Raw genomic sequence first — 19,330 nt, 5'->3', positions numbered from 1 at the left:
AGAACACCCACCGCAGTATGTCAAACCCACCCCCTAACTATATATACCAACTCAGAGATCACACTAAAGTGGGGAAATGGGCAAATATGTGCTGTTGGCCAACTGCTTCCTTTCCCTACTTAAATCTTTCACGGATGTGAATGTTCGCGGAACTGAACATTTGGTGGTTTTGGGTCAATGAAAACAGTTTTGTGGAAGTGAATCTTAGACAAATTGATATAGACCCCCCTGATATTAATCAGAAGTATTACAATAATTCACTGATAAAAGGAGCAGGGATGCAAGTAACATTGACACATGGGTCACATCACGCTGCTGACTGCAAAATTGCTTATAGGCTAACATCATAATGTCACCCTAGGAAGAACAGTTGCTTTGTTTGTTGTTTGTGAAATAGTATGCTTTTTCCAGAGCCCAATGCTAAGCTGAATTACATCTGAACTAGTTACTAAAGCAAATGAAAAATCTGAATGTGTCAAAGCAGGTAATCACTGAGTTTTCCTTGCATGGGAAATATGTCAGCAGTAGTGGAACTTCTTGGTGAAAGAGGGATCATAAATTTGAGGAACTGAGTTGCCAAAGCACAAACTGACACATATGTATTTTCTTGTCATAGGTGTGCACTTCTCTGATAACTGGAAAGCAGCTGCTGCATGCATTCTACATGTGCCAAAGGCATGATGTTCGTCTTCCGTTTGGCCCTGCGTCCCTGCAGTGAATGCAACCAGGCCAGGTCCTCTGCTATACATTACTCAATCAAGTCTCTCATGGGAGGTCTGCGGCTTCTTTCGTATTAAAGTGACAGGATAAAATTTTCTTCTGGCCTCTTCTGATTTCACCAGAAAACTCAAGTCTTCATAAAACAGGCAGTTTTATACTGGACGCAGAACACTAAGAAAGCCTACTGAACAAATCAATATTTTTTTTTTCATAACTAGCACTTGGCCTTTTTAATCATTAGACGGTGCAAAACTCATGCAAGGGTCTGTATTACTTTAGTTGTTTGTACTATGTGGAATAACGAGAAGGGGAAGGGTGAACCAGGTAATTAACACTTTGCCTAGACACAGCCCTAAATAATGAATTTGTATGAAGTCTTGCATTACTCAGATAGTCAAAACACTTAACACTGTCACCCGCAGAAGACTGTAATGGTATAATGATGGAAGAAAACTTCAGCTATCCCTACATTTAAGGGAATGCCAAAATGCTTAACATTGTGAATAGTTCTTTTCTACTTCCTTCCATAAAGCAAGACAGGTTTTAGATGTTTTCATGTCTTAAAATGCCTGCAAAATTAGTTGTACTAGTAGCTGAGAGAAGAACTACATCTTAGAGATTTACTGCTTTAGTTAATGGAAATATTGCTAAGCCTTCTAACTACGCTCTTACATAGAGTAAAATAAGGGAACACTTCTGCGAAGTGAAGGGAGGGGGACAAAATCTCTTGCAAAAAGACATTTCAGTATCATGGGCCTCAGCAATATTTCTTTTCATGCTAGTTATGATTGCTATGATGTTTCATATCTGTGCTTTCACTATAAACAGTTTACTGAGCTGATAAGTTCGGTTTATAAGATGTCGTATGTACATGTTTTGACTATTTGACCTTCCACGGATATTCACATAAAAGAAATTTTAGAGTCACAGCAATCCTCAGGAATGAGGATTGCTAAAATGTTTTTCATCAGCCTGGCCAGAAAAGCTTTAAACACCTATTCCTATTATTTTATTGTATGAACAAGTATTTTGTTAATGTATCAGTTATTCAAGTATTGTAATAATCAGTTTAACCTTAATTTTTGTCCTTTAGTCTTTGGACCCAGCAGATCCTTCTCACACAATTGTGGTGCAGGGACGGCCACAGCTGTGTATTTGTTAGCCTCAAGAATATGCTGCTTTTAACTGAGTACTAGTGCTGCTATGAAAAAGCTTTTATTATGTTCTCACCTGTCTGACAGTCCATGACTTTCTTCTGAAGAACTAAATACCCCAATGTCAGTGATCTAAATGCCTAGTAAAAAAGTTAAGTACTTGTGCCCTATGCAAATGTTTTTCAGTTATGTGTGGCATCAAACAAAAATGCTACAGTTCTGTATACAAACCAGCAGATTACAGGCAGCCTGAAAGTTTAGGTCAGAGAATTAAAAGTAATTGCCTACTAATAAACTCCATTCTAAAGTCTTGAACTTGATTCCCTTCACTTGCAAGCTGGTGACTGTGATGAAATAATTTAACAAGACAGTGCTCCCATGTTGTCCCTGAAAATAGCCTCTTGTGCCTAGTATGTTTCTACAATCAACAGATTAATAAAATAAATATAGAATAGCCCAAATAAATATAGCTGTCTTATGAACAAAAAAAGACAGAGCAGTGCGTCGTGCTTGGGATTAGGAAGTTATGGGTTTATGGACTTCGCATTGGGAAACCATAGATCAGGTACACCTTGTAAATAATTATTTCAGATTGGTATGGCAGTAATACACATCACTTATCCTCTTCCCTTTTCCACTGTTTTAAAAATGACAGTTTCTACTTTCAGGATGTGACACTAATCCTCTTAAAATTAAACATGTGCCACATACAAACTTGTATAGTATCATATGCTCTGTGGATATCCCACCATACTGTTGTTGTTATGGATATACTCTTTAAAATTAGTACATTGTATGTTAGCTACTGTGACACCAGTGTTAAGTATAACTACATTTAGGACAAGTTCTACTTTCTGGATGTGACACTAATCCACTTAAAATTAAAAATACGTCACATACTAACTAATACAGTATCATATGCTGTGTGGATATCCCCCCATCCTGTTGTAGTTATGTATGTATTCTTTAAAATGAGTATATTGTGCATTAGACACTGTGACACCAATGATGTGTCACTATATTTAGGGCAGTAAAAAGTGCAAGACCCAGACAAGCTAAAGTCTACATTCACAGGACAGCGCCTGTCAAAAAAAGATGAGCAGTTGTTTGCCTCCTTTGCTCATAACAAACTGGGCAGGAAAGTCTCCAAGATTTCTCCATCTATGTGACTGTTGGATTGTATTTCCTTTATCTGCACTTTTCATGTTAAATCTTTGCCTGCCAATTGTAAGGCTCATTCCACAAGAGCAGTCTCTACATCAACAGCCTTTTTCAGGGTGTTGTCCAGGGATGAAATCTGTCAAGCCACCACCTGGTCTTTAGTTTGTCAAGCGTTACAAATTAGACCATATATCCAGTCCTAGAGATTTGGGGCTTCCATCCTGTAGTGTCTCCTGTCTTAAGACCACTCAGGATTTTAGTAGCTGGGGATTCTGACCAATAGGTCAGATTGGATGGACTGAATGAATAGGATACAAATGTTGTAACAATAGCTCCTTTCATTCCAGTCTATCTGATACAACAATCCTCCCTCCTTCCCACTGCCATTAAGTACTTCTAAAGGACAGTATTGGTGTGCTTTGCAATAGGCGTCAAACTTGGTCTGGTTAGTCAGGGGAGAGCATGGCTGTAGCTAAAAAATATTTAAGAAGGGCTTGAGGTTGGAGCACAAAACTGGCCAAAATGGATCCGAGCTGGGGCTCAAAGACCCTTAGGTCAGATTGGACAGAATAAATGAATAGGATTCTATGTTAAAGTCACTCACTGAACCTTAACATTCTGATAAACGTTTTGGAGATATGTGTGCATGACCTATTGCATATGCCATGTTCTCGTGCAGGATGTTGGAAGCTGGAAACTTATAGCTGAGTTATGAGTGAGATTTCCTAAGTAATAAACTAAAAGGCACACGTGTTAATTTGCGTTAAGCCTGCTGCTTCTCAAAAGTTTCACTAAATGGTGGATTGCAAATCAGACAGAGCAAAATATATCATGCCCAGCTATGTAATGGCAGTACTTCCTTATTGCTGCCTGTCAGAAATCAGAATGATGATTCCATTTAATGTTTATTGCCATGCCTCAGACTTGTTCTGTTGCCTTTATTTTTTTTTCTCTTATCTCAAATTTCCCCAGACACTTTATTTTTGTCCCATTTCACGGTACCTGAGATGTATTTACCTGGTGACTAGAAAAGTTCTTCATTCTTTCTACTAGCAAACGCATTTTACTTTTAAAAAGGATAGTTGAATTCTCACCTGTATAATCACTATCGGTAATGTTATTGGCTGTGATTAGTAGACCTAATTCACATGTCAGTCCTAGAAAATCTGCTTATGCAAGTCTGTCAGCAATCTTTAAGTTATTAAATATTTAATTTATAGGCAATGAAGACAAAGTGCTGCAGTGACTTTTTTATGTGAAAAAGGAAACGTTTAGCACATCATTGCAGCCTCATCACTGTCCTTAGCTGAACATATTACACTTCATGAGGTGGGGGGGGGGATATCTGTTATGCTTTGTGACCATCACCTCCAGAAATAACCAACTTGTCTATACCATTCTTAACTCATCTGTCAAGTAATGGAGTGAGCTTTGGAACCGATGACCTCAAGGCAGGTTCCAATACCTTCACCTCCATTTCCCCAAGTTAAAAGTACAGTGTTGATATTGGAAGCTGTTTCTCCTTATTTTCTCAGCAAAATTACAGCTTGAAATTGTGCACTGGCACACTGAATATATTTGCATGTCCATGTATCATAAACATGTGGCTGTGTCTGAAACTGTTATGTCCTGCTGAATTAAGACCATCTGAATGTTAAGCTATTAAGACCAATATAGTAAAGCAAGAAACTCCAGAGAGCTTTACCAACAGTGGTATGTATCACTGTTCCCTACATATACACATTAATATTGCCTCTTGGAGGTCCATAGAAATTTCCACACTAACTGTTGGCCTTATCTATAGTCCATTATAGAAAGCAGTGAGTGTTTCACGAGAAAATTTAACAGAATCCCTTAAGAATTACTAGTACTGACATTTTTTATTTGCATGATGATTTCCAAACTGGTTCCAGTCCCAAGCAAGAAATAATTGCCATCAGAATTAAGCATGTAAAAGAAGGTTAAGAGAGCAGAAAGAAGACAGGAGTTCTAAGCACAGATACAGTGAAAAAAGGCAAGAAAGAAAAGGAGATTGACAGAGGCAGACAGAAAAATAAAAGATGATTAGAAATTTTGTGAGGGGTTGGAAACTAAAAAAATATATATTTTATTAGTTTTGTTAATCTGGTAGGTGAGCTAGTGCAAGAACCTTTTTTCAGCTACAATGCAAACCAGAAGGCAACAGCAATACAACTCAAAATATATAAATATTTTAAATGTGAGGCGTGCATTGAATAATGCAGTGAATTAATAGCTCAATAACAAATGGACAGTCACTGGTGCTGTTATAATTTAAAGCTCTATATTTCTTCTTTCTTAGTTCTGTATTTAAACCACTAAGGTGTGCAGCCTTTCTGTAACAGGCTTCACAGTAAGTATGCAAATAACATCTCACAGCCCTTTTAGATACTCGGTTTCTTATGCATTGCCATGAAATGGCACGTCCAGAATACTGACTCTTAAAATAGGTAAATACAGAGAGTTTTGACCTGTAACAGTGCTTCAGTCTCATTGGCAGACTAACACACACACACACACATATATATATATATATATATATATATATATATATATATATATATATATATATGTATATAAAATACACGTCATTGAAGATTGTCATATACAGTTTTACATTTTCAGGGGTTTTTTTTTTTTTGCATGTATAAAATGTTATTCTGTACATACTGAAAGGCCAACTTGTGAGTTTTCTATTTCACAACAGACCTGAGACAGGATTGACAGAATCGCTCTTCACACACTCTTCTCATCAACCAGTCACCTCAGTCTTTATTATGTTTCTGTTGTTTCATATTAAAAGTAAAATATTTAGCTGTGTGCTTATTTCTTATAACTAATGTGGGTATTTTTTATCAGGCAAACTGTCTTGTGTGCAGGTGTATGTGTTTATCTACTGATTCCATTTATTCTGCCTTGTAAATATTTAACATTTCTATTTATTTTCATTTCTTCACTAGGAATACAACTGCTTGAAATGGTAATTTAATCTTATTTTGTGATTCATGTTGTATATATTCATTCCACTGTTCCATTTTGTTATGCAACTTAATATAATTTTTTACAGTTCTGTAATTTTATTGACAGCTCAGTTCATTGTTTTCATTATTATTGTTATTATTTATTATTATTATTATTATTATTATTAAACTCTTATTTACCTCTTAGTCAAGAGTTTTTTTAAATGTTGAAACATTGCAATTGATTGCTGTAGGCATAACCAAACACATTACTGCTCTATTACAACCTGAGGAATTTAATACCTTTGAACTGACTGTTGGAGATAGTGTAAATAGATTTTGCAGTTTTACTATTGATATTCTGCAATATTTGGAATTTGCAATAATATACCTCTCAATAAAAATATTATGTATGCATGATGGTGGCTCAGAACATGTTAAAAAGACTTATACAATGCATTGACATCTTATTGTAATGGAAATAAGTTTAATAGGGAAGGAAAGCAAACCCTGAATTGCATACAGGTATAAAGAATGAAATAACTCTTTGTGTAAAGAACAAGGTTGTTGCAAGGTGAAGTTGATGATTTCTCCAGTTGAACTATAATAACTGAGACACATTAAGAAATAACAAGTATTATAATTTATTTAATTTGCAAAAATTTAGCATTAACATTAAAGACATCTAACAAAATTAATTGAAAAGCACTTTTTTAAGAAAAAAATAAATTTCGTAGAAGCAGCAAAGACGGCCCTTTGGACTCTTAAATCTGCCTCCCACTCACTCTGGAAATTCTTAGAAAGCTGCTATTGGCTCCAAAATGGATTTTTTTTCCACTTTACCAGCTGACATACAGTAGAAAGTATATATTAAAAACAGTAATTTTGTAGTATTTAGCAAATGGTCATGAAGCTAAAAAATACAGTGTTTCCAATCCTCTCAGGTACAATTCTCTTGATGTAGCATACAAGCAGTAAATTTCAGGGCTCAGAATATGCTGTCCTGCATGAAGCATCAGCATTTAATTCTGTACTAAATCCTAGTAAATACAGCATGATACTTTAATGGCTGCTGGCTACAACCTGACGTTATGATATATCTTTACAGTTGATATCTGCTCAGTAGGAAGATTTGGGGAGCACCACCTACATATCATATAGTCCTTCTTGCAGGCAAGTGTGCAGTGCTTCAAGCTTTGTAATGCCTAGTGCTTCATCAGCAGTCCATGCAACCTACTGTGAATGTCAACAACCATTTTGGAGCCCAATCCTAATAGGAGCAGCAATCATCTGCTGCTTAATGAGTGGCTATATCATATAGTTTAATTGAGGCTGTAAAATTACAGAATCAGCTCTTTGCATTCATTTTCAGCAATTGCAAGAATCAATGTAAAAATCAGTTATTAAGTATAATACATGCTTAGTACTGCAATGCAGAAGAAAACAGGTGCACATTAAAGTTATATTTTTCTTACATCATTTGAGATGCTGAAGGTGAGGTATATGCACATAAGGTCAAACAAATTTTTAAACTTGAGTTTTGATGCTCATTACTTATTGTTTTTCTTAAAATAATAATAATACTGTCAGTACACTTCAGGAATGTTGCTAAAATCATTATTCAGTGGATTTATTATGGTCTTTTCATATGTGCCATTGGAAAGTATGGGAATGATTGTTTTTTTCTTCTGTGATGCCACAGTAAAAAGCAAAGTATACTTAGATATAAATAAAGGCTCCAAACTTTCAACAAATAGAAGTTAATATTAGACTGAAACCTGTATTAAGAAAAATGTAGGATAGTAGCTTTAAATGCAGATCCGTAATGGAGCACAAAAGAAACATTCAGAATCAGAGAGATAAAATGAAGTTTATAGCGGACTATCAGTGTTTTGCTCATAAATATTTATTTAAAAGGTGACTCTCTGATTACTTCTAAAACATGGTGTCATAACTGGCTATAATATTATACCTTGCTTCCAGCAAAAACAGTGAATAGCATAAGTGATTATAATGAAACTCCCTATTACACAGCTAGAACTAATGCAATGTCCTTGTGTTACAGACCTTGTTAATTCTAGCTAAAAGTAAACTGTAGGAAATAATTCAGTTAAAACGTTGACCTCTGTCAACACTTTATGGATTGGATAGTTTTCCCTGGATACTGAAGGCTCATTAAAAGAGCATGCCTGAAGAAAACCTAGTCATTTTATTTATAAATCTTGTAATGCCAATAAATTGAAAATTTGGTATTTTATATAATGTATTTGTTGTTTCTTTTCTCAATAATGTGGAATCCTTCTACTATTTGTAACCATGTATTTTGTTTATGAAATAAGTTTTAATAAACATTTTCATTCTAGCACTCACAGTGTCTTTTAGCTTTTCTTGTCTTCCTGCATAACTTGTGGTGAATCCATTTCAAGACTGACTAACATATCTTTTATTTAAGAGAAACATGAGATAATATGATGTAATCTATCCGTTAAAAAGGAAGCAATGTAACATGCAGCAGTCAAAGATGAAACACACGAATATCATTTTTTAAAGAAGACAGCAATTATGTAATAAGTCAACAAATTCCATAAAATGTATACAAAGTAAAACAAATACTAATGCCAGAAAACTGTGAAAATTCAGGATCGCCAAAGAAATACATAAAGTCTTGAAACTCACTGTAAAATGCCATTAAAAAAAAAGTTATGTACTCAGCCTAATGTTCCATGTGAGTTGTTCATCTTGCCTTCATTTTTACTGATGGGTTTGGAGCCGATCCTCGGCTCCGACTCGGCTAAATGCAAAAGCTTGAGGTCTTCAACCAGCTCGTGGCCTACTCCCTATACTATGATGCACTGGTGCTTCCCTCAGATGTTGTTTGCTGCCAACAATGGTGCAAGCCATATCCCAATATGGCAAGTATATAATACACTAGATAAAGGTCAATTACAGCCATACTTCACCTCAGGTTCTCGATCCTCAAGAAGCCTGGAAGGGGGTTGGAGGGTGGGGCGTAAGAATGAAGGCAAGATGAACAACTCACATAGAACGTTATGGTGAGTGCATAACTTCTTTATGTGAAATTGTTCTATCTTGCCTTTATTTTTACTAATGGTATAGCGTCCCAAGCGCCATCTTCTTGGGTGGCTCACAGGAGTATATTCTTCAGGGCAGTGGAACCAAAGGAAACCCTGTCCCTGGAGGCCCTATCCACTTTGTAATGAGTAATAAAGGTATGCGGCCTTGACCAAGTAGCTGCTGCACAAATTATATCTATTGGTAATTTGGCAGAAAAGGCTGATGAAGTGGATACAGCTCTAGTTGAGTGGGCCTTTATCTTGTCTTTTAATGGTGTATTCACTGAACTGTAAGTAAAGGAAATACAGTCTGATAACCGTTTTGATAAAGTGGTTTTAACAACAGGATCACCCTTCTTGGAGTATGAGAAGGAAACAGAGTTGATCCATTTTCCTGAAATCCTTGATGCTGTCTAAATAGAAGTGTAGCTGTCTGTGAACGTCAAGTTTGTGCAGCATATACTCTACTTTATTGGCCATACTTGGGAAAGAATACAGGCAACTCTACAGACTGATTGAGGTTTGTTTCTGAGCATACCTTCGGTAAAAATGAGGGATTTGTCTGGAGAGACACTCTATCATTATGGGATATCATGTAAGGGGGTTTTATGGACAAGGCCTGTAACTCTGAAACCCTCCAAGCAGAAGTAATAGCTACTAAAAAGATGGTTTTCCATGTAATATACTTCAGGTCACATGAAGAGGTTGGTTTAAAGGGTGGTAGAATTATTCGTGATAGAACAAAATTTAGACTCCATGGAGAAAAAGGAGATTTGATGGGTGGTCTTAAATGTATAGTGTCTTTGAGAAATGCTTTTGAGAGTCTATGTGACATAATATTAGACCCTTCCTCACCAAGATGGAAGTTGGAGGTTGCAGTCAGTTGAACCTGAATAGTTGCAGTTGCTGCTCCCTTTTTGAATAGTTTTGTAAAAAAAATCCAAAATAGAAACTATTGAAGCTAAATAAGGATCAATATGATTTTGTAATGCCCATATTTAAAATCTTTTCCATTTGCTGAGATATAGCTTTCTAGTAGATGATTTGTGACAGGATGTCAATATATGCTGCGCTGTAGTTGAAAGATTCTGAAGCCTGGCTATGTTTGGAATTGGAGCAGCCAAGCTGTCAATTTGATGGACTGAAGGGACGGATGAAGAGCCCCCAATGAGTGAATCAGGAGGTCTAGAACTGGGTCCAGGATCCAAGGTTCTTCCAATAGATGAGGCCGAAGAAAGGGGAACCAAATCTGGAGAGGCCAATAGGGGGCTATCAGAATTATGGTCCTTCCCAGAGCACTGGCTTTTTGTAAAACTTTGGGTATCAGAGGTAATGGTGGAAAAACATAAAGGAGACCCGGGGGCCAATTATATACAAGTGCATCCCTTGGGGCTTCCCCCCAGTGGGGGGATTAGGGCAAAAGTAGCTGCTGCATTTTGTGTTTGTGGGTGTGGCAAAGAGATTGCAGCAAGGCTGACCCCATATGTGAAATATGTCTTCCGCTACTTCTTTCTTTAGGGACCACTCGTGAGGCAATATAATTGCCCTGCTGAGCTTGTCTGCTATCACACTGGACCTCCCCGGGATGTGCATTGCTATCAGAAAACGCTGGGTGGAGTTCACCCATTGCCATACTTTCAAGGTTTCTTGACATAGGTGGTAAGATTTGGTTCCTCCTTGTTTGTTTATGTACTAGACTACTGACATGTTGTCTGTCTGGATTGCAATGGTCCCCAGAGGAAGAGAGGCTTGAAAGGACTGCAACGCTAGAAGTACCGCTCTCATCTCTAAGACATTGATATGCAGGTTAACCTCATGCTCTTTCCATGTGCCTTGGGCTGTTCTTCCCTGATAATGCCCCCCCACCCTATCAGGGAAGCGTCCATGGTCGCTATGGCAATTGGGTTAGGTAGAACAAAGAGATGTCCTATTGTTACACAATGCGATGTCAGCCATCAATGAAGGTCCTTTTTGCATGAATTCATGATTATAATCTGATGAGACATAGGGAGTTCCTGAAAGGACCACTGTGTGAAAAGGAGTCATTGTAGTATCCGCATATACATCCAACCCATTGGAATTGCAATGATTGCTGCCGCCATTGTACCCAGCAATTTGAGAACCGTGGAAGCTGGTGCTTTTTCTTTCGAGGGAAGGGATAGAACCTGTTGCCAAAGAGCACAAACCCTTTCTGACGGAAGTTTTAAGGTCATTGTGGTGGCGTCCAGATCTGCTTTTATAAAAATGGTATGTTGTGATGGCAATAAGGCAGATTTTTCTAAATTTATGGTAATTCCCCAACTGACAGCATAGATTCAAAGTAGTGTCCCTTGCTTGAATGAGCTGATGTCTGGTGGTGGCGGTTAGGAGCCAGTTGCCTAAGTAATGAAACACCTGGAATCCCAAACATCTCAGGTGAGTCATGACTACTGCCATGCGTTTGGTGAACACTCTGGGGGCTGTTGTGAGACCAAAGGGCAGTGCTCGAAATTGGTAGGGACTGGCCCCTAGCCGAAAGCGCAGGTGATCTCTGGATGGTCTGTCCATTTTTATGTGGTAGTACGCATCCTGGAGATCTAGCGAGCACATCCAATTGTCTTTTTCTAGAAAAGGAAGTATCGACTGCAGTGTAACCATCTGCAACTTTGTCTTCTTCACGGATTTGCTTAATCTGCTGAGATCCAAAATGGGCCTTCAGTTTCCTGTTTTCTTTGGAACTAAAAAGAACCTTGAATAAGTTCCGGATCCTATCTGGTCTGCGGGGACCAGCTGGATGACTTTTTTTTTTTTTAGCAACCTTTGAATTTCTATGGTTGCTTGTTCCCTGTGACTGGGTGGAACGTCTCGAATTTTCTTATTGAGGGAGGTAGGGTGGAAAAGGGAATAGAGTAACCTCTGGATATGATGCTTTGTACTCAGCTGTCTTTTGTTATTTTTAGCAAGGCATCTGGGTACAAAGATAAGCGACCCCGACTGCCTCCAGAGATTGACAGGTGGGCCTCCTCTCAGGAGCACTGATAGAGCTTCCCAAAGAACTGATCTCTGTCACCCTGGTTCTGTGGACCCCCTCTGCTGCATGGACGACGTCTTCCATTAATGCCCCCTCCTCAGCTTTTGGAGGGGGGGGGTCACCACATGTGTCCTGAAAGGCTCCTTGAGTTTTACGGAACCACATCTTTCCTCCTTTCTGACCTTTGGGGTAAGGTCTGGTAGGTGTGGAAAAATGGACTTCGATGGCAGACAAAGTCTTTCCGTCTTGTTCACACCTGGTAAGCGTTTCTTTCACTTTGGGTCCAAAAAGGGATGAGCCATCAAAAAGATAAAGGTAGCGTTAAAGGGCTTAGAAAAAGAACATAAGCGCATCCAGGAATGTTTCCTAAGAGCAATTCCTGTACCCGGTGCACTGCTCGCGCCATCAGCTGCGTACAAAAGCAGACGCATGGACGAGTTTGTTAGGGAATTGAGGGTGGAGAGCTGTGAGGATATTTTATCTGAGACCCCCGCCGCTACTGAACCCTGTAGATTATCTCGTAGCTCTTTTAGGAGATCTCTTTGCAATCTAGTGAAATGCAAAAGATAATTCAGCGGCCTAAGAGCAAAAGTCGCTGAAGTAAACATGCGCTTTCCACATCTGTCCATGACTGTCAAATATTTATTCAGTGGATGGACCGATGTCGAAATTTCGGATAACTCCTTCTTGGTGGCCGCCACCACCCCCATGGCATCAACATGTACTCCCTTGGTGAGAAAAGCCTTACCCTGTGGTGAGGTAATAAACTTATTAGGCCTCCTAGGGACAGGTTCCACTGTATCTGGAGATCCCACGCCTCTCAACAAACTAAGTCCATGAGTTTGTCGAAAGGCAGAGATACCCAAGAGGCAGAGGGCTGAGACCCGAAAGCCTCCAGGTAGACTGACTCATCATCAGTAGGTTTGATGGGTTGCCAATCACCCCTTTGTTTGAGAATCTCTAAGATATCTGTGAAGGAGATATTTTCTGAGGGTGACTGTGGGAAACCTTCTGAATCATCCAAGTCAGTATCTGAAGTAAAGGATTCCTGGGGGGGAGTCCAGATGCTTCCTCTTGCATAGCCTCTTCCGAGGGACCTCCTCAGTGGGAGCTTTTGGTAAGGTCTCGGAAAAGCAAGGATCACCCAATGGGGCTTCCTGAGGCTTTTGGTCTGTACGCTTCTGTGGAATCTGTGATGACGAGGTAGACACTGGCACTTTAGGGGGAGAAGCTGCTGGTCCTGATGAAGTGGTTGTCTGTGGGGAAAATGCTCTTCTCATGGCATCGAAGGCCACCCCCCCCGCTCTGATGCGAAGGATCGGCAGATACAGTCGATTCCCTCTGCACCAGGACAGTAGGCTCCGAGCCAGAGGTAGGCACCGAACTCACCCACTCCAAAGCCCCGAGAGGCATAGTCAGGCCCGAAAGATAGGTTCAGCTATCCTCCCCGGATCTGACCAGTGAGTATCGGCTCCTAAACTCCTCAGTCGGCACCAAAGCAGTCTGAGAAATCGTATCTGAAAGTCCTGGAGCAGGTCTTGGTACCGACAGCTCCACTATTATCAGTTCTGAGCACTCCATCTCCAAAACCTCAAGTCAGATCGGAGGAGGAACAGACGTTGAGGGAGGGAGGTTGGACAATTCCGAAGCCCGAGGGGTCGGCCCCAACAAAAGTTTGACCAATGTTTGCTGAAGCCTCTGCACCACACGATCCACATCCATGTCTGATAGGCTGCTTGAGGACCAAGAGGACGGAGCCAAATAAGCTACAGATTGCAATTCAGGAGATTTCAAAATGAGAGGTACTAGCTCCAGTACCGGGGATCGGCTCCTCATTATGACAGCCATCGGCTCTGAAGGCAGTGGTGTCGAAGTCAAAGGTTTGTCAGATTTTGACATACTGGATGAAGGAAACTTTCCCGGCTCCGAAGATCCAGTAGTGGAAGATGTTTTAGAAGATTTAGATGGCTTGGTATGTGCTGTATGACCTTGCTCCACTGATTCTTGAAAGGAAGATTTAATCAGGCCCCTGACAATCAACTTGTTCTTCCTTTCTTGTAGTACTCGGGAACTAAAGGAGTGGCAGATGGAACATGATGTCCTTCAAGGATGCATCTGCAGTCTTTACAAATGGGTTGTCCTGTCGTCAGGCAGCCCTTCGGTCGGCCGGATTCCAAAGTCTGGGTCTGGCTTCGGCTGGTGTTGCACTTCACCCGACGTCATCGCGGCAGTTATTCGGGTATAAAGGCATCAGCAGACGCCATTTTCCTCAGTCTTTCTTGCCGCGTGGCGCCCGAAGCAGAAGCTGTTCGCAAGTGCCGGTCGGTCAGATCCAGAGATTACTACTACCGAATACTACTTCGAAGACTTCTATAAAGCTAAGTACCCCGTTGGGGACTCTTTCTTGCCTCAGCCGATGTCAGAGAAAGTTAATAACTGTTTATCTTGTGGGAAACAAATACCTCATAAAGATTTCCACTCCTATTGCATACATTGTTTAGGCCCAGACCACGACGTAGCAGCTTATCTAGCCTGTGCTTCTTTTAACCGACGGACGCCTAGACGTCGGTCGGACTTTGCTGAACAGATTTTCGGCTCCGATTTTGCCTACATTTATGCCTAAGGTGGTATCCAGAGTCTCTTTAAATCAGGCTATCCACCTTCCTACATTCTTCCCCAACCCACAGAACAGGGGAGAAAGGCTCTTACATACCTTGGATGTACACAGACAATTACGCTACTACCTGGACAGGACAAAAAACAATAGAAAAACTGACCAGCTTCTGGTAGCATATGCAACAGGAAAGGAAGGAAAACCAATTTCTAAACAGACAATCTCCAAATGGATAGGAAATTGCATTAGATTTTGTTACTCCTACCATGGAAAGAAAACTCCAGAGAACATCAGGCCTCACTCCACAAGGGCTACAGCCACTACCACAGCTTTCTTACGAGGAGTGGCTACCAAGGACATTATAGAGGCTGCTACTTGGACCTCCGTGCATACATTTGCCAAGCATTATAACTTACCTCTATACTCTAGATCCCGTGCTGGTTTTGCCACTGCTGTTTTGCAAGGGATCCTAACTACACCATAATCTCTTCTCATTTCCTCCTCCCTAGTTTAGCTATGGTATTCTACCCATTTGTAAAGACTGCAGATGCATCCTTGAAGGACACAGTACAGTTTTGTACCTACCATAAATGTAGATGTCCGAGAGGAATGCATCTGCAGTCAGGATTACCCACCCTCCTTCCCCTCTGAGGTACTCCTAGGGTATTTGCCAATCTTCAGCTAGCTTGGGGGGGATCTATTATGGTGTATTTGTTTGTATATATGTACATACATGCTTATTTTGTGTGTTTGCTCTCTACTATTTGGAAACTTTGGCATTTATCCAAATTTAGCCATCCAAGAGGGCACCTGGCATCTGGGGCAAGAAACACTGAGGAAAATGGCGTCGGCTGATGCCTTTACACCCGAATAACTGCCGCGATGACGTCGGGTGAAGTGCGACACCAGCCGAAGCCAGACCCAGACTTTGGAATCCGGCCGACCGAAGGGCTGCCTGACGACAGGACAACCCATTTGTAAAGACTGCAGATGCATTCCTCTCGGACATCTACATTTATGGTAGGTACAAAACTGTACTTTTCCTCCAGATGTATTGCACCTAAACAATACACACAATCCGTGTGTCCATCAGTAATGGACATCTTCTGTCCACATTTAGGGCATTTCTTAAACCCTGAAGGCTTAGACTGTTTAGCCTCCTTGTCCTTGTCTTGCTGAGACATCTCAAAAGAGATGACTAGAAATGGTCTCGCACAAACACACAGTAGAGAGCGCTCTAATTTAAACGAGCTTTAGCTTATAACCAAAACAAAATTAGCCTTCTAACTGAAACAGACTATAAGAAAAGCATATAATAGTAACGCACACAATACTCTGGAGAAATCTAAATGACTATATATATATATATATATATATATATATATATATATATATATATATATATATATATATATATATTCACACCTGTTACCTATATAATAAACAGTCTGCACTATAACAATAATTTCTAACTACTAATGTTTGAAATACCTGACAAACTATCACTCTTTTAAGGGGAATTGAGAGATTAACAAAAGCCTTCAAATAGGCCACGAAGAACTAGAAGAAAAATAACACAATGACGGAAACCGCGAAGTGCGAAAGGCAATATATGAAGTAACAACTATCCTAACTAAAGTAAACTTATCTATAACTATACAATTTTAAGTAATAATGAGAAAAAAAGAAATTTTCACTGGCCAGAGCTGGTGAATCGCCCGATCTGTTGCAGCGGCAAATGAGATCTGAGGGAAGCACCAGCGCATCATAGGGTAGGGAGTAGCCCACGAGCTGGTTGAAGACCTCAAACTTTTGCATTTGGCCAAGTCGGAGCCGAGGATTGGCTCCGAATCCATCAGTAAGAATGAAGTCAAGATAGAACAACTTCACATGCATTGTTTTTGCAGGGAGGGGAGCTTCACTGTACCCCAGTAAATCAGAATAGTCTGAGGTACTGCAACATATAGTCCCAGTAGTCAAAATCACAGTCTCTGTTTCAGTATCCTGAGCATCATAAGTGTGATCATTAGAATTCCAAGAGGAACCTATGCTCGGAATACCTGCTTGGACATTTGTGTTTACAAATGTAGATACACACTTACAGAGCAGAAAGTGAGAGAAAGCAACATTGCTTGTACTTATATTTATTTAACATACTTGATTAACAGAGAAGGTCAGCTGGCCACAGTTCATTGCTAAAGGGAAGGAGAGGAAAGCTCCACTAGCATGCCATGTGTACAATGAAATATTTGTGCTTCAGTGCAAGGCAGAATTCCTTGCAGTATAATGCAGAATTATAATATCACATATAAAAGGAAAGACCTAAGTTGCCATACAGCTTCTTCATAGCATACTTCACAAGGCACACAGTTTGTTTGACAACAGACATGAGAGTTAAGGCTTAGATACCTGCAAGTCTGGAAAGAAGTGGACAATTTGCACACATATGTAACATAATTTGAAAAAGCAATAAAGCTTTTTCATGAAGATGAACTGTAAATAAAAACAATAATTGTGTATAACAGTTAATATTTTGCAGCATGCTACAAAATCAAACCAATGGGAAGTTAATATTTTATAGTTTTGTTGTAGATAGCAATTAATAAAGAACTGAAGGATTTTATCTGGGAGGGAAAAACAGCAAGAGTCAAGTGGGATAAGCTTATTCTTTCAATAGAACAGGGTGGATTGGTATTACTTGCATTGAAGGAGTATTTCAGAGCAACACAGTTAAGGCTCCTATACATAGTACAAGTGTGTGTGTGTGTGTGTGTGTGTGTTCATTCTGTAAAAAATAAATAAATAATTAACGTTTGCAAGTTGTTTATAGTTTTAATAATTAACTTCTCTAGTTGCTGTCAATGTTTTAGGTTAAATCTAAAGTTACATTTAAAATTATTCTTAAGAATTAGAGTTTCCATCAGCTTCTTCAGTTAGTCACAGTTGCTTTTTGGCAGTTTTTTTTGCAGTTATGTCAGACAAACCTTCACCAGGCTTTAAACGCTGCACTTCTTGTGGGCATAACAATCTCCAGTCAGGATGCCCACAAGGAGTGCATGTACTGCCTGGGTGCTGACCACATGAAAGCAGATTGCAATATCTGTGCTGTTTTCAAGCCATGGGCTTTAGCGGACCACAGAAATAAACTGATTCTTAGGGGCCTTCTTCCCTCCTGGGCTCCAGAAGCTCAAACCCCTTCTGTAGCTTCTTCTTCTTCTTTCTGTCCTGCTAAAGAGCATAAAAAGAGGTCCCTCCCTGTTTTCCCAAGGGACACTTTTGAAACTAAGAAGCCTAAGAAATCGTCTGAACCAACTCCATCGGACCCAAAGAAACCATCTCCCCTATCAGATCCTAGAGCTCCTTCAGATCCAGGGGACATCATCTCCTCCACTCCCCATTGGCTTGTACATCAGATCCAATGCCTCGGGATCCAAGGACTTCTACAAGGTCTTCTGCTCTTTCTTCCAGGTCAAAACACTCCCAGCCTTTCTCATCGGCTTCATCCAGGTCCTCCAGAAGCTGGTCCGAGGTGGATATGGACAGGATGATGAGATTTCTCAAGGCCCAGATCCAGATGGGGGTAGTCTCTGCACATCCTGTCAGCTCCGTGAGCTTCCCTGGCCATTCCATTAGGACTCCTTCTCCGATCGGACTCTTGGTTTAGGAGTCACAGGATTTAGGGACTACCATGTGCGTCAGGCTCAGCACAGGGGAAGTTTCTTCTTCAACACTGAGAATGCCCTTGACTAGCCCTGTTACAGCCTTTTCTGAGCACAGCAAGTCTAAGAGCCATGGTGTCGGTGTTGGGAACGGGGTCAACTCCATCCTTCTCCAAACCAGTCCCTTCCCTTAGGTGCCCTAGCACTCAACAGTTCGGGTCTGATCCCTTCTGGGGGCCATGGATCTGGGGTGAGTCCTGCCCGCTTTCCCTTGGTGGTTTTGCTTCGGGAGAGATGGATAAGGGTTCTCCTGATCCTTCAGCTTTCCAGATAGTGGAGAGGGTTTTCTCTCATGTTGGAGATCTGACGGCACATGTTCCCCAATCCGCCCCAGTATGCTCATCAGATCCAGGCCTTGCTACCTCTCATCCCGCCATGAGTCTTCCTGTCCCAAGTGGCCTCCAAGAATTCCCTGCTCAGAAGGGATCCTCTTCTTCTGATACTTCTCTAGAGTACCCAGTTGAGGAAGTTCCTCGGAAGAAGACATGCAAAAAGAGGCACATTGACTCCCCATTGGAGTCTTTAACCAAGGACACTGACTTCGATGAGGGCGAAGGATCCCTTCAATCCCCCAGCTGAAGACATCTCCTTTGGGGACATTTTAGAGACTCTGAAGCAGAAAAGGGGGTGGTCTTCCCAGCATCCTTCCTCTGAGGAGTCAGTTGTTTTGGAGGCGTTCGGGACAGGCCCATCTATGTCTTGGGTGACCCCCCCCCCCCGTGGATGCCTTGGTTGACTTAGTGTCCCCTGGGCATGGAAGGAACCAGACACCATCGACCCCATACCCAAATGACCTCGTAGTTTTCTGGTACCCCCTGCAGACAGGAAACATTGGAGTAAGGGTCCCATGGTCAATGCCATTGTATGGCGGCAGCCACTAAGAAAGAGCTGGCAGAATAA

The 19,330-nt window shown here is 40.6% G+C and overlaps 1 protein-coding gene across 1 annotated transcript in view; it reads left to right on the top strand.

The window, feature by feature from the left end:
• The window catches only part of STC2 (stanniocalcin 2), a 430,822-nt gene extending 425,782 nt beyond the window's left edge, over nucleotides 1-5,040 (top strand). The window contains exon 5 of the mRNA XM_044069121.1: nucleotides 617-5,040. Within this exon, the coding sequence (XP_043925056.1) occupies nucleotides 617-632 (16 nt within the window). The 3' untranslated portion in view covers nucleotides 633-5,040. The remainder of the gene's footprint in view (nucleotides 1-616) is intronic.
• Nucleotides 5,041-19,330: the final 14,290 nt, after the last annotated feature.

Source organism: Protopterus annectens, chromosome 4.part0 (genome assembly GCF_019279795.1).
Source record: "Protopterus annectens isolate FY-2018-M chromosome 4.part0, PAN1.0, whole genome shotgun sequence".
NCBI lineage: Eukaryota > Metazoa > Chordata > Ceratodontiformes > Protopteridae > Protopterus > Protopterus annectens.
The sequence above is the reverse complement of the archived record's forward strand: the minus strand, read 5'-3'. Positions and strand labels throughout refer to the sequence as shown.